We start from the raw sequence: 17,395 nt of genomic DNA on the forward strand, positions 1-17,395 counted from the left end.
TGAGGCATGACATGGTTGTGCTACATGGTTGGCTACAAGGACTTGAGTGAAAGAAAGGTCCTGTATAGAGAAGAAGTAAATAGCAACATGTTGTGATTGTTTTATAAAATTATAATGTAGAATAGCTATAGTAGTGGCAAGTTGAAAATATTAGTAGCACACCCTCATTTAATACTGCAGTGCGGCACTATTCGAAGAGTTTTAATATTATTTTTGGACAAAATAATAATAGTACCCCGGGGACACAAATTGAGTAAATACGGTATATGTAAATGAAATATCTGCTAAAAAGTCAACCTTTTACCAATACTGATCCCGATATTTACAGTGTATATCGATGCACCTCTATTATAGTACATGTATCTGATCCAAAACAGCCAAGCTTCCAAAATAGGCCAGTATGAAAAAGATGTGATATCAAAGGTGGTGGCCACGAAATGGCTGCAATAATATTATAATCTGATAAAGTAATTGACATCATAAGCCATTTTTTGGCTGCTAACTTTGATATCACATCTTTTTCATAATAGCTTAACTTTTGGAAGGCCACACCTCTTTTTCACAGATTGTCTGTTTTGGATCAGATATCACACAAGCACCTATGTAAGAGCTTTGCATGTGGGCTGGTATCCTTTTATTATTTTAGTAGGCCAACAGTAGGCTTGAACCAATTATGCTTTGAAAATGGTGTATTATGCTTTTGAGCAGTGCTCAAAAATCCAGCCTATTATGCTCAAAATGGCTCTAGAGTTTTGCTGTTTTATTAGAGTATATCAGCCTTTCCTGACTGCTGGATTAGAGTAAGTGACTACCCTATTAGAGTATATCTACCTTATTTCCGCGAAGTGTGAATAATCAGCCAAGAAACAATAAAATAATAACATCGCACATTTTCTTGATATGGAATGCAGTATTGAGGTGTAGTGTGTTCATGTGTTGCTATATTTTTTGGCACGCGCATTGCGCATTTAATTTAAAATCTTGAAAATTGTCCTAATATGCTGGCATTATGCTTGATGCTTTTACTAGCCTATTATGCTCAAAAGTATGCCAACATAATTGATTGGCTCAAGCCTAACAAACAGTATAGAACTAGATTTTTAAGTTGCTCTTTTAAAAATATTTATTGTATTACGTATTTTGTAACTTCCTATTATTTGTGTATGACTGCTCTATTGAGGTATCTTGAAATGCACTTATTACATATATGTATGGTTGGGTTTTGTTTAAACAGATTTACTGAAGGTTTGTACCTTGACAGTTTACAGAGACATATGAAAAAATTCAACTAGTGGTTTAGTCGGTAGGTTTGGCAACAAATTGCACTACAGTATTAAATTTTCTGCCTACTCTATTAGAATGTCTAACTGACAGCAGTGACAGAGTGGTAAAGAGTTTGTGCATATAGGTGTGGAGGTCTCCGGTTTGAACCCTGGACAGCTTTTTCAATGTTTTTCATGCAAATTTTGTTTACTTCTTGGTGACTGTTCTATTAGAGTATGTTGATCAAGCTTGTTTCCAATGTTTAGTTTTTTACTTTATGTTTCTTCTTATCTAATAATCTTGCTTTGAATGCCCTTAAATGAACGGGAACAGTGATAACCAGTCTCTCGCACACTATTGCACAGTTAGATGATGCAATTTCATACTTTTGGAATGTCGATAACAAGCATTGTAGACAATTTTTCGAAGTGATAATGGCACTACTAATAAAGAGAGAGAGGGATTATATCGTACTGTATAGTAGGGACCACAAAGGAGTAGACGTGGCACACTAAATAACATCACCCAAAACCAGCCTCAATTTTCCTTGACAATAGCGAGGCAGTATTGGTTAGGTAAAACTAAGCCCAAACAAGCTTTCAGATAAACCCAAAATGCTCTCAAAAAGATGCTACGGAATTTTAAAAATAATATATTTAACAAAATTTTCTACTGACTGACTGCCTGACTGACTGAATGATGCCTTCAGACAAGCGTAACTTGATAATGGCTAAGGCTACGGGCTTGATTTTTTCACTGTTCGGCATCGCTTCAGCCCGAGAGGTGCCTTTTGGCATACCGCAGTACATACAATGCATTCTTCATGGACTTACTAGTGTCCTCCTTTATTTCCCATTCATCTTTGCTGACAGCAAAACGTGTCAATTTGGCGGTAGCACATGATGGCTTCCTTCATAACAGAAATCGTCCGTATTTTTCATAGTGACTATTTTGATTGTAGGGGTGCTTTTCAAACAGTTCTTGATTTGTACTGCTGTGTAACGGGGTTGACAATGAAGCGTAATGGATACTTCACTTTTCAGACGATAAGTGATATAACTGGGGCGCACAGCACCATTTCTTTCTTTCGGTATGCATGGATTGCAGAGGTGTTTTTCAAACAGTTCTTGATCCGAAATGCTGTGTAACAAGTTGGACAAAGCTGATGACAAAACGGGATACTTCACTTTTCAGACAATAATTAATATAGCTTGGGCGCGCGGCGCCATTTCTTTCACGGTATGTGTGAGTTCACCAGTCATAATAATTATTTACAAAAAAAGTTAACAAACACGTACACAGAAAAATTTAGAACTTTCAACTAGAGTAGGGACCATAGCACATCGATAAAAAGTACTGGAGTAGTGCACGATACTAAATCACATTAAAACAATAAGAAGTGTTATATCCATACTGTGCTCAAGATACTATAATGGAAATGCAAAGTAAGGATATAACACTTCTTATTGTTTTACTGATATTTAATATTGTGCACTACTCCAGCTTGTTTCAGTACTTTTCATTGATGTGCTATGATCCCTACTCTAGTTGAAAATTCCATTTTTTCCGTGTGCTTGTATATATAGGTTGGAGTGGCATGTTGCTACTTTTGTACACCTTGAAACAGTGACCTCATGCTTGTATGCACATGTGAACTTGCTCAAATACTGGAAAACCAGACTTAGAGATAATCGCTTCAACTGTAAACAGGTTAGCAATGTTTATTGTACAGTGCTAGCCTGTAAAGTTGTGAAATTTCATGTTTGGTTTCACTAAGACTGATTTTTTGCATTTTGAAGTTATATAATGGCTTTGTGGTTGCTCTTGTGTAAACAGCAACTTGATAATCAAATTCCTTGTTCTATAGTGAGTAATTTTATATATAGCTTTATAGGATTATATGGTACGGTGTGTAAGTTACAGCAGTTTAAAAGCAGTAGATTCGAGCGTTTACAAATTTGGTGGTGTGGAGGTTAAACGTACTATATGGAAATAAAAGCATGAGACTATGGGTGAGAGAGTTTATTATAGCACGAGGTATAGCCGAGTGTTATATTTGGCTCGAAACCATGCCTGAATGCTTTTATTTTCATATTGTATAAGTGTAGCGGTGTTTAAATTCTGTCTTGTCGTCTTGTTTGGAACGTTCATTTCATGAACTCGAACTGTGTCATTTTTCAGCCATTAGACAATCAGCAAGTGTCTACGTATATAGTACAGGTGTGGTAGTAAAACAAATAGTATCTTTTTGGCTACTTTTGTTAACTAGAAATGTAACGCACGTGATCTTGTTTTTATAAATAACGGTTATTTATTTTCCAATCAATGCATAAGTGTTCTATATTTTCCAAACCAATGCATACCTTTACTTTATTGTGACACAAATGGAAAATATAGCACACTTGAATGCATTACTGAAAATAAAGCACTCTTTTTGCTTTGATATTGCCCATGCAAAGATTCTTATCTAATAATCTCAGAACTTTGAAATTACAAGAGGCAATAGGATGGTTAGCCTATCTACAGACTGGTTTTACAGTTATTTCTGTAAGTTATTTTCCCATACTTGTAATTATTGAAATTGCTCGTAACTTAATTGGCACTATTTCTACCAATTTGTACACAAATTAAATGATAAATGTGCAGTATTATATTCTTTATACCCTCAAAAATTTGAAGAGAATTATTGCATACTTATACAGATTTTATACGTGTTGCAAAAAGAAAAATTAGTAGAAAATTAAGAAAAATATGACAAAAATAACACAAATTTTGAAGGTGCGTATTTCATAGATGGCTAGACTGACATAGCTCAAATTTAGTATGAAAGATGTCCCATCCCGAGCAGAAAAATTATTGGCTATCAAGAAACAATTGAGTGAAAATGACGTTCTCTTGGTTCCTGTATAATATACACACACACTTGTCTGTTGTGCATGTACCTGGATGCATTGGCTTTCCTTGGCCATGCAACACACTGTTTTGTGCCCTGATATAGTTACATATACCAGACCATTTTTTTGTTATGTTTACAAACCACCTTTGGTGAAGCACTTTTTTCTTTTAAGGAGATGAATTACCTGAAAGTACAAAACTTTTATGTACATACATATGTGTGTGTGCGTGTGTGTCTGTGCACGTGTGTGTGTGTGCGCACGCGTGTGTGTGTGTGTGTGCATGTGACCGGATCTGCAAAAACCCGGTGCAAGCCTAAATTTTCAGTATAACCATTGTATGCTCTCTCTACTCAGAGAATGATTTAGATTTTGGTTAAGTAACGTAATGCTTGTTTTCCAGTACAGTAGGCTAGTCTAAGTAGTGTAGTTGTAACTTTAGCTTTTTTAGTTAGTTTTTCTTTGTAGTAGGTATAATAAGTAATTATGCAATTTATGGTATGTAAGGCAAATTGTGAGTGCATCTTAATGACGGAGTCTTAAATATTGATTGCAATGGGTAAAATATTTGCTTCTAAACTTTTAAAAATGTTTTGTTCTTTGTGAAGAAAATGTCTAATGATGAAAACCTGTATATCATCTTATTCACCTGTCTGAAAATTTTTGTTTCATTGCAGTAGACTAAAGGATACATGAGTTATGGCTGTTTGTTTACACATCACATTGAAGCGATCATAAGCAATCAACCTTTCTTCACTGATTTCATCTCTGTATGTAGTGAGAATAGGTGATAGAAGGAAAATCTTACCCAGTAATTACCTCCCCTATTCATGGTGAACACGATGGTGCAAGTTGCAACCCTGTACTACATTGTGTTTGTAAGTTACAGCCGTTTTTGTAAGCATCTGTAATTTATTTTCCCAATGCTTGCTGTATAAATTGATCTTTCTGTTGTTGCTACTTTGTAGGACTGTAACTCCAAAAGCTGTTGGTATACAAGACTAAAACTTGGCCAGAGCATACACTTGGCTAAGCATATTCAATAATTAAGAATTTGCAAAATATGCCATTATGCCAGGTTTTCGCAGATCCGGGCACATAGCTATATTGGCACTACATTTTTCTAAATTTAACTGACTAAATGTGCCATCATGTATGTATTATAAAGCTATGTGGGATATCTATCTTGTACTGTAGGTGCATCCACTGATAAAAGATTACCCGAAATTTGATGAGAAACCAGTGGTAAATGAAATCATGTATCAGACTGTGATTATTATCTAAAAGCTGTACTTACCATATGTAGTTGTGCATACCAAACTCTTCAAACTTTGCTCGTGAAGTGAAAGCTTTAACTACTACAATAAACAATCACGCCAGTATAGTGCTAATTCTCATTTTATACAGTGAAAACATTCACACTCAACAGATTCTGTGACAAATTTATGCTACTAATGGTCTATAATTATGAAGGCCTAAGCTGCAGTCATAGGCGGATCTAGGAGGCACTGTCAGGGGGGTCAAGGGGGGGCAAGAAGTTTTATTGTACTACAGTATTTACTCCACTAAGAGGAATTCTAGTACACAAGTTATATTCAGTTGCATAACTTAATTCAGTACAGTGATAGATATACAGTTTTAAGACTGTAGTTTGAGGAAATTTTTAAAATTAGACCTCATAGGTTTGGATTTGGGAGCATTTTTGATATCATTTAGCTAACAAAGTGTATGCTTGCAATGCATATATAGATTAGTTAGCCTATCTGTTTGATGGTAAAGTGTACTAAATCAAAATATAAAGTTGTACTGACATCAGAATTGTGACTGTTCTATTAGAGTAGTGACTGCTCTATTAGAGTATCTAGATCTTGGCACAAAAATTCAAACTTATTTACCTCACTTTCTTTACAATGTACAGTATAACTGTAAAGTACATTTATAACTGTTGTCTTCTATTTGCCCAAAGGCTTTCTATACTTCTGAATACAGTGTGAATGCATGATTCCAGTTTCCGGTATCAGTATAGTAGTGTGAGTCCAAGGGGGGAAAGAGAAGGGCCGGGGGGACACAGCACCCCCTGGCCCTCCCTCAGATCCAACTATGGCTGAAGTGATCAAAAGGTTGCATAACTAAAACTTGGATCCATATAAAAGCTTCATTACAACGTTTAGAGGCAAATTGTAAAAGAACAGTGAACTATTGTTACGTATATATAATTTATACTTGATGGCAGCAACAAATAAGGAACTAGGATAGTACCAGCACTCATGATAAGTATGTTATACTCGAAATACAATGATATATGAAAGTGAAAAATAAACATTCCAAAATGCACTCTGAACCCCTATAGCTTTCTTCACAAATATAGCAATACTTTTAACAGGGACAAGCCTTTACCTTACCATTTGATAGAAAGCCAAAGAGAAGATGTGCGTAAAACAGGAGCAGTTGCTTAAGAAATGGCAAAGCATTTTCCACTTTTAGCGAAAGTTTGCAGCACTTATTGCAGAAGGCTATGTTTGAGATACTGTAAAACAATAAGAAGTGAATATCCTTACTGTGCTATGGAGATTGTACAATTAAAATGCACAATAGAGATATTCACTTCTTATTGTTTTACAGTATCTGGACATTACATACTACGATCCAGCTTGTTCCAGTACTTTTTATTGCAGCAGTACTACATTGTCCCTACTCTAGTTTAAAATTCCTTATTTTTTCTTTTACTTGTTTATGAACTTTTTTTTGTCAATTCATAACCACTACTGATTAAAAGCTAGCTACCATATCATATATGTAAATACGTAGCTACAATTCTCATATTCATGAGTAATATCATGATCTGATAGCAATCATGAATCTAATAATTATATCCATAAAAAGCACAATAGCTGTCCACTTACATTCAATATCACCAGGTCTGGCAAAGCTGCCAGACTAATCCACTTAACTCACTTACAACAATAGTCTACTTTCAACCACATGCTTTGTACATACCATTCCACAAGCAGTCCATTTCCTGGAGGAAGGCAACATCATCTACAATGGAGAACAGCTCATGAAGCTATCCACACATGTATTCCAATATGTTAGTGCAATAGCATTGTGAAATGTGCACGCTTGGAGATCAAATCTGTACTGTGCTATGGCCACCATAGTACAGTATGGAAGGAAAAAAGTAAGAGCGCACGTATTGTATTGCTATCAATATGCCAAAGGTTTCTTCTTAAGTGAATTCAAAGCATTTCTGTGAACAAAATAGGGCTGTAGCTAGCCACTTTTCCGCTACATTTGCCTGAACGCATCAGGTAGGCAGTTAGTAGAAAGTTACATTAATTTATAATTCTGTAGCAACTTGAAAAAAACATTCGAGTCGATCTAAAGGCACTTTTGGGATAGATTTTACCTGACTAATACTGTCCTGTAATCATGAAGGGAATCGAGGCAGGTTTTTGGGTGATATTTTATTGCAGACCACACCCACACTTTCGTTATCACTACTATACAATACTATTGTAATATATGATACTAAAGCTGTGGTGGAGATTAAAAGCACTATGCTGTGGTGTATAACTGAAATACCATGGTAAACTGTGGTATATACCACACTTCATGGCTACGCTTACCATATTATGGTGTAACATCACACATTCCATAAAATCCTTACCTTAATCATAAACATGTCTCTAATAACAAGCACCAACAATTATTTACCTGAGCTGCTGAGTGTATAGTCAATGAACTCTGGTCTCCTACATGAATAACTCATTAATCACAAGTAGATGGCCATGACATTGCTAAAGATTCTGAAATGTCTGATCCATCAATAATTTCTACTCATTTTGATCTCTAAATGGTACTGAAAATTGCTATCTATATCTACTGGGGTATAGAATATAGCTACCAGTTATAACACAATTACTTGGGACATGGCTGAAATTTCCCTTGTAAGCATGTTATAACTATATACACTATGATCACATGAAACTTCAAAAGCGCCACCAGGCATATATTTTGGCAAATAGCCCTCAAACCACAGGTAAGTATATATATATATATATATATATATATATATATACATACCTAGGAATAGGTGAGTATATACTACCTGTGGTTAAGTAAGTATATATGTAATAGTTGTATCATGTACCTGAGTGATTTACCTGATATGTTTAACGGCCCTCGAGCTTGGGTGTACATATCAGGAAAATCATGAGGGCACGTGATACAACTGATATGTACCATGTAGGCTAATAGCCTACTGTGGTGGGCGATTAACCACCCAAGCCAATACGAGGCAACCCGCTGGATTTATTATATAGAGAGTCTTGTAAAATTTGATTATGGGTCAGCAGCAAGTAGCGTTGCAGTTACGTTTGTTAACATAAACGGGCAAATCCTATGAATATCACGGAAACACTCAATTTTGCGATTTAACAAGTGATTCAAAGTTGCTACATCGTTTAACCACTGTTTACAATGTTTTCTAAACATCCAGAGGGGTGAGCTTCGCTGTAGAGTGGTTACCTCGTGATATACGAAAAGTGGGCGCGGTACATAATCAAACACGCGGACACGCGATTGTAAATTAACCATGACACTTGTTCTCACCTTAAACTTCCATTTGTCAACTCATAGGGTGGTAAGGGTGCCGAATCGCCTTCGTATGAGTGCTGTAGAATGCAAAATCAGGTTCATGGTTTGCATCACTTGAGTAATAATAAACTCCCACAATCGAATACTGCCAAGATTCTTATAAAAACAAACAACATTACCTCATCAGCTAGCAAGGCCATGGTACATTTAAATGTACCATAGCCAGCCAGCCATGGTTTAACTTAAATGTACCATGGCCAGTTTATAAGATATGTACCCTGGAATTTGCCTTTGAAGTTAGGTGGTTTCATGGTACGTACATTAAATAGTTATACCATGGCCACGAGGGATTTGCCTGATATATATGCCCAAGCCCAAGGCCCTTGGGCTTGGGCATATATACCAGGCAAATCCCTGGCCATGGTATAAGTAATATATACCACTCTGGTATGCTCACCTAATAGGTGAAGGAAGACAACCTGTATTCACCACATTACTTTTATACAGAGGTTTGTAAAAATCAATTGTGGGTTTAAATTGTGGGCACAAAAACTAAATGATTGTGGGTTTCACTGGTTGTTTTTAAACCAAATAACCACTTCGTGGATAGGCCTGCGCCTAATATGCCGGCATAATTTTGAGAATAATAGGTCACTAATTTCGTGAGAATAATTCCAGAATAATAGGATGGTTACAGGAATAATTTTAGAATTATCGGACGTCCACGGGAATAATCTGTGGGATTAAGGGGTGTGCCTCTTCTTGATTAGCTAGAAGAAAGAACTAACCTACTAAGAGTAATTGTTAGCTGGCATTATTATACAAGTGCTGGCTGAAAGGGGCTGAAAGGCCTCTAAAAGATTGATATACAGTGGACCCTCGGTTATCCGAACCCCTTTGTTCTCAGGTAATGATTAAAGTGTTCAGATAAGTGAATTGTTCGGATAACTGAAGCCCATACATTTATATACAGAGCTCTGTTGAAATACTCTAATAAAACGTACACCTATACTCAAAATACTCTAATAGAGCAGTCATTTCCGATTTCATATAAACGAGGGTACGGATAAACGAGGGTCGGATAATCGAGGGTCTACTGTACTCTAATAAAACGCTCAAATATTCTAATAGAGCAGTCAGATCGTTTCATGTTTACAATCTGCAGACTGCATTAGGGATTTCACTGCATGGTTATCTGCAATTCTAAAACTTGTACAATTTATACCAGTGTGTCTTCTTTAAGTATTTCAACAAATATATTGATATCATTATCCACTAAACTTAACATGTAGTTATAGCTGCAGATTAAATGCATTGATAATTGAAAACTCTTTATTTATTACTCCCGATAGCTATTTTAAGTCTGTTGTAATGGTTATAACCATTATGTGTAAGGTGGAATGCTTCATTTATGACTAGCTATTAATTAATTAATTCTGGCAAAACTACTTATATCAGCATCTTGAGAATTAAGTGATATAGCTACAGAAACTAAGTGAGCATTATTATGGAATAATAGGCTAGATAAAAGAATTAAAAAAAGAATAATAGGAGAAATTTTTGGGAAATTCTGGAAAAAATAATAGGTAAAATTTTGAGCATTTTCAGGCCTATTCGTGGATGAATAAAGTAGCCTAAGGTGCTAAAATAAACACTTAGACATATAGGTTGTGAGTGTTTGAGGCATCTTTTCATGCAGTAGAAATGTACCCTGTAGAAAAACAATCCCCACATTGCAAAAATGATTACGGACTATTCTTGACATTTGTTAAACTATCGTATTGGTAACTTGTAGTGTTATTGTGTAAAGGATTAACAGTTTTCTTGTAAGATTTAGCTAGTTTTAAGTGCTGTATTGGTGTGTTTTGTGTCAATATTTCCTTATTTGGCTCTTTGTTCCATTGGTAAACAATGCCATTCGCGGTTATTATGATGTCACGAAAGAGACTGAGTGGCTCCGCAACAGGGTGATAAGTTAGTTATCACTGGGTGATAACTAATATATCGTACAGTAGCAGTGCCACTCGGTCTAGCTGTATGGTAGTTATAACCCAGCGCGGTGCTTTGATACTCCCACGCACTGGGATGTAAGTGGTATAATAGCACTGCTATCAGTGCTCAGGAATGCATTAATGAGAAATGGAGGTAGTATATACAAGTTATATCCCTCCTAGGAGTGATATAACTTGTATATACAACCTCCTATTCTCATTAATGCATTCCAAGCATTCTCAGAAATCATTGATTTCTTTGATGAAACTGTGTGATCTCCTCTGCTTTAATATAGCAACACTTCACAGGATCGATAGTGGGTTTTAGTTTTGTAAAGTGAGCCAAAGCATAGATCATGGACTTGGGGAAGAAGATAGTTTGTTGTTTTACTGAATGAAGAAGGTCACAGGTTAGTTTACATTGATCATGTTGCATTCAATAGTCACGTGGCGATGTTTAGACACTGGGCGTAGCGCTTAATTGATTTGGCCATTAGTGTTAATAGTATTCACTACTTTGACTAACAAAAGTAAGTACTTTAGTGCACTTGAATTGTCTTTATATTGCTGTTTTGACACCTGACGCGATGTCACACATGCATAGTGACTGGGCATGGCGCTTAATTGGCTAGGCCATTATAGCGCTGTAAACATATTCACTACCTTAGTTTATTCATGGCCAGTATAGTATGTGCTTTATAGTGCACTTAAGCTTCATTTGGACTTCTTGTGTTTAATTGCGTACCCTCAATCGAAGTGATATGCATGCTTGTGATGATACACTTACATTCGGCCTCTCAGCAGTGTCTTGTCATTGCTCTTACTACGTTATCCACAATCGAAATTCACATGGTCCCATATAAACACACTCACAAAGCATTCCTGCAGTTTCCATGCACACTTGTAGGTGAGTCACCCAAGTGGAATATATATTAGTTGTAACATGGACACTTGTGATTTGCCTGAAATATATACACTCGCACTCGGGCTGCACCCTCGTGCTTGTGCGTATATTTCATCAAATCACTCGTGCCCATGTTAAAACTACTACATATATATATATATATATATATATATATATATATATATATATCAAGACACACAGTATGTCGTGTGGCCCAAGAAGCCGGCACGCCACACCGTGAGTATATTGACAGGAAGAAAGAAAACGCGATTTGCACACCTATGTAGCTCTGTGATCCCTTATCCGATTGTAACAAAATTTGCTACAGAATTGCCGGCTAGGTCGGGGAGTCTACATTCTAAATTTGAAGAAAATCGCTCCAGCCATTTCTGAGATACGAGCAGCCAAGTTTGGGTTTTTTTTTGTTTTTTTCTTCTACTTCTTTTCACACACTTTGCAAAATCCGCCATAAAACACAAATGCGTGCTCCAACCAGGCTGAAATTTGGCACACGTAATGGGCTCATTGTATATAGCGGATCTCAGTACCAAGTTTGGTAGAAATCCGATGAGCATTCACAGTGTTATTACTGATTATTCACGTAAAATAAGGTCGAAGGTCTGTCACGCCCACAGGGTAAACCCCTTGAAGGAATGAGCTGAAAATTGCTATGTAGATGGAGTAACTATCGTAGGAGTACCTTTTTGCGGTTTAAAAAGAATCGAGCTAAAGGCCATCGAGATATGATGCAAAACCCAACCTGTGTCACAATTACGCGATCGATTCTTATGAATAAAAAAACTATTAGTATTATTATTAATTTTGTCAAAATGACAGGATCGTACAGAAGGACAAGCCTGCAAACGTACTCCTTACAATTAAACATACATACAGTAACATTAAATGCACACGAATACAATAAATAAGACGAGACAGATTGCTAATAACAGAGCAATACACAACAGGATAAAAAAGAGAAAGTTATTTGAATAGAAATCGGTGAAGGGCAGCACGGAATAGATTTGACTTCTTAATCTGCAGGATGGAATGCGGTATGGTGTTCCAAAGAAAAGGGCTGTTTACAAAAAAAGAGAATGGATATGAATTAATAGTAGATACAATTGGCCGGATCGATAGAGGATGGGATCTAGTTGTGGTTTCGGGTAACTGAAAATGATTGTGAAAAGGTAAAGAGCTTCTGTGGTGCAGAATACCATGTACCTGGCAAATGGAAAAATACTTGTGGTGCTGCTTGATGGTAGGCCAGTGTAACTCTTGCATACAGTCATCAGAAGATTTACTCCAGCAATATGATAATAGATTCCACCTACTATTGGAAGCCCAACTAGCAGCCCTACGTTGTATGGATTCCAAAAGATTGACATTGTAATGGAGTAAAGATGCCACACTAGACAGGCATGTTCCAGGACAGGCCGGACAATACACTTGTAAGCAATGGGCTTAATTGATATTGAAGAGTTGTAGAGACAGTGACTAAGGAAGTTTAATGATCTAGAAGCCTTAGCTGAAACATATTTACAATGTTCATTTTCAATTGAGTTGGAGTCAACAAGTACACCAATGTATCGTACTACAGGATGATGTGAAATAGCTGAAGAATCCAGATGATATGATGGTAAGTGTGGAGAATGTTACTATTAGTTTTCACGCCTACCAGGAAAACCGCTTAAAGCAATGAGCTGAAAATCGGTGTGCAGCTGGAATAATTATCATAGAAAGTCCTTGCAGTAGTACAGAAGAATCGGATTACAAACCGCTGAGTTTTGATTCGAAAGCCAACTACGTGTAGCAAATGCGAGATCGAGATACTCTAATTGAACAGTCACCCTAATAGAGCATTCAGCTCTATGTTTTTAATTTACTCCATTATAGAATTATATACACTGCAAGTTATTTTGTAGGGAATTCAGCTACAACAAGTCACTCTGTAGAGAATTCAGTTACAAACAAATCATGAGTAGAGAGTTCAGCTACAAAGAAACTACCCAGTGAGAGTTCATCTGTATAGACAAGTTAGCTACCCTATAGAGATCAGCTACAAACAAGTTACTTTATACAATGTTCAGCTACAAGTAAGTCACTCTGTAGAGAGTTCACTACAAAGAAACCACCACGTAGATAGTTCAGCTGCAAACAAATCACCCTGTAGAAAGTTCAGCGACGAACAGATCACCCTGTAGAGATACGTATCAGCTAGAAACAAGTTACCCTATAGAGAATCAGCTACAAACAAATCACCCTGTAGAAATATGTGCTGGAACCAATTCACCATGTAAAGAGTGCAGCTAGAAACAAGTTACCCTGAAAAGAATTCAGCTGCAAGCAATGAGAGCTTCAGCTACAGTTCAGTTATGTAAGAAGTCACCGTATTAACTACAGTATGTGATAATCATTCAGTGTTAAATATACAAATATTTAATCAGACAAAAAGCTATACACACAATTTCTTCTTTTGTTCCACGATTCCTGTAGTAAAGAAAAAAAACAAGTCAAAAGGAAGCACCAAAGCCAGTTTATGGCCAGCTTTGTGGCTTGCAATACAAAAAGAAGTGATACCTAAACCAAAACAGCCAAGCTGTAAAAAAAAGAGTGCTGCCTCCAAAAAGGCCAAGGTGAAAAAGATGTGAAATCCAAGGTGGCGGCCAAGAAATGGCTGTGATGGTAAGTTAATGGCAAAATTTTAATTACGACAATTCAGGTGAATTTGGTGCCAAATCCTAGCGGAGGAGGTAACACAAATTCACCTGAATTGTCGTAATTAAAATTTTTACCATTAACCTACAGTACTATCACAGCCATTTCTTGACCACCACCTTGGATTTCACATCTTTTTCACCTTGGCCTTTTTGGGGGCCGCACTCCTTTTTACAGCTTGGCTGTTTTGGTTTAGATATATATATCAAGACTCACAGTAGTGAGGTGCGAGGCCAAGAAACTACAAAGCGCACGCCCAATTAAAAGACGCGCGACCACTACTGTGAGTTATTTACGTGTAGGGACGGTTTTGCAATATTATCCCTGAATTATGCAACATCTCTCAATAGGTTTGTATTGCGTTACGTAATAAAAAATCTTTTTTCGTAGTAGTAGTAGTTTTCTTGCGACCAGTATTAAACGCGTATTTAGACATACTTCGCTTTATTCTCAACCTTGTGTTACACCTAGCGTCACCTTATACCAGTCAACTTACCCATGTTTGTACAGTCCATCTAGCACTGACATTATCCAATCCTGGTTTGTTCATACGCGTATTTTTTTGATCAAACCTCTAATTCCTACAATAACTTTTAAAGACACAATGTGGACACAAGCCCTAATATCTGATAAACAAGTTGTAAAAGCGTGTAGAACCGTAAGTTCCCTAGGGAAGGTGTTTTAAGCAGAAATCTTTTAAACTCCATTTAGTGCCATGCCTCATGCGTGCGTTGATAATTGGCAGATGTCTTATAAACAAGTGTGAAAGCGTCAAGAACATAGCGTCACTAGAGAAGGTGTTCCAAGCATAATTCTTGTTGCCACACCGCACATGGTGTATTAAAATAACTTGCGTGTTCTTGTGGTGCTCAAACCAGCTTGTTACATAGCATTACCCAGCTTAACAGCAAGTAGTCACTCCCATTGTAGCTTTCGTCATGCATGTCATTTAATTAATACACATGTTACATACGTAACAAAATATATCACATTAATTGTTTGTGACATTAACAATAAAATTCTGACAATAAAATGGGATACAGTGGAAACTGTCTAATCCGGTCACCTTCGGGCCAAGATTTCTTGGCCTTAATAGGCAGGTGGCTGCTTTAGACAAGTAAATTAGTGTATAAACTTCTCACTAGGGGAATTTAAACCTGATCTTTTTAAAGAGGTGTCCTTTCTATACAGGTGGCCGCTAAGACAGGTTCCACTGTTACAGTAGTTAGCCCCATCACAACTGTACGCCTCATCCTGGAAATTCAGAAGATTATAATCAACTGAGATAATAATCAACTGAGATATAATGCCAAGATCTTATCAGGCCTCATTGTCCACGTACACTTGACAATTAAGAACTAAAGAAAGCACATAACATTATATAATTCCTCTGTCTATATAAATTACTCCCCCGAACCTTGATCTTTACATATGTACCACTACTAGTGAGAGAACCGCATGCTATGACCAAGTACCCTTTACTTGTAAAATTGACAGGGCATTAAATACAATACAGCTAAACATCTGTCATTTTTTATGCAAATGACAGGTTTGGGGATCTGAAAATTCATCACACCCTTGAGGTAATACAAAACTTTCTTAGTATACACACAGACTGACCCGAAGATCCACAACGTCCTTGCAGTCCACACGCACTTGGTGTACAGTCCACATACACTTGACAATTGAGAACTAAAGAACACACAACATTATAAAATTCCTTTGTCTACTTACTCCCCGAACCTTGATCTTAGTTGCCAAGTTTAGAGCAGGTTATGTATGTAGCACTGCTGACCTGAAGATCCACAACGTCCTTGATGTTACTACAGTCCACGCACACTTGGTGTACAGTCCACGTACACTTAACAATTGAGAACTAAAGAACACACATAACATTATAAATTTCCTTTGTCTACTAACCCCCCGAACCTTGAACTTAGTTGCCAAGTGTAGAACAGCTCTAGCCAAGTTACATATGTAGCACGGCTAGTAAGAGAACCGCATGCTATGATTAAGTACCCTGTACCTGTAAAATCAACAGGCGGGCATTAAATACAATACAGCTAAAAATCTGTCACTTTTTAACGTAAATGACAGATTTGGGTAACTGAAAATTCATCACATCTTGAGGTAATACAAAATTTGAGGACCTGAAAATTCATCACACCCTTGAGGTGATACGTTTGAGGATTCACAAGTTGGCCCAGCAGTGACCTTACTACACAGTGTCCTGATTATACAGGTTTCACTGTACATAAAGACCAGTATGCAATGTGAAAGAGCATTTTTTTGTACTAGCATCATGTAGATTACCTTACTTCTTCCACCTAGTTCCGGGACTTCTAAATTGGCACTACAGTGACAATACTGAAAGCTGTTTGGTCTGTACGGGTACACCTTGTTGACAATCCATCCATGAGATATAATTTCAAGCGGGAAAATATCGGTACTTGCTGTTACTCAACTTGGTACCATCACAGAAGTTTTCAGCTTGGTCTCAGTGAACTTGCACTAGTCAGTGCAGACGTCTGACAGTCTAAAAACCAATCGCATACGCGCGGTTAATCATTGTGAATAGATGTGGCACTTTGCACACTAGCCTCATTTTTTTCACTCCTCCTTTCGTTATTGAACCTCCACTCCTCGTTTTGTTACTGAACCTCCACTCCTCTTTTCATTACTGAACCTCCACAAAGAGCTGAGGACGTCAGTATTCCCGCCAGCAACTCTTTAATATCCACTCGACGTTCTTCTTCAAGCGGTGTAGACTCTACGTATCTTAGTTTCAAATCAGTTAAGTACGTTTCGCTGCTCCATTGAAATCCAGTTACAATATAACAAATATTTAGTAGTATTCAGTCCTCTCAAGACATGGACTGCCATCAATAATTAATGTAAACCGTGTATCACGTGTATTCACTTGAGGTGTTGCAGGGACTTTCCAAGAGATTTCCCCTAAATAGGCCACGTGATCATTGTCAGTCAAGTGGAACTTGTTCTTGGTTATGGCTCTACAATGCGGTACTCGTACT

At 37.0% G+C, this 17,395-nt stretch overlaps 1 protein-coding gene across 2 annotated transcripts in view; it reads left to right on the forward strand.

The window, feature by feature from the left end:
• Nucleotides 1-17,395, forward strand: part of LOC136254851 (uncharacterized) — a 100,302-nt gene that overhangs the window by 53,665 nt on the left and 29,242 nt on the right. For both annotated transcript variants that reach the window (XM_066047612.1, XM_066047613.1), the window contains exon 7: nt 5,355-5,402. In XM_066047612.1, the coding sequence (XP_065903684.1) occupies nt 5,355-5,402 (48 nt within the window). The remainder of the gene's footprint in view (nt 1-5,354; nt 5,403-17,395) is intronic.

Source organism: Dysidea avara, chromosome 4, assembly GCF_963678975.1.
Source record: "Dysidea avara chromosome 4, odDysAvar1.4, whole genome shotgun sequence".
NCBI lineage: Eukaryota > Metazoa > Porifera > Demospongiae > Dictyoceratida > Dysideidae > Dysidea > Dysidea avara.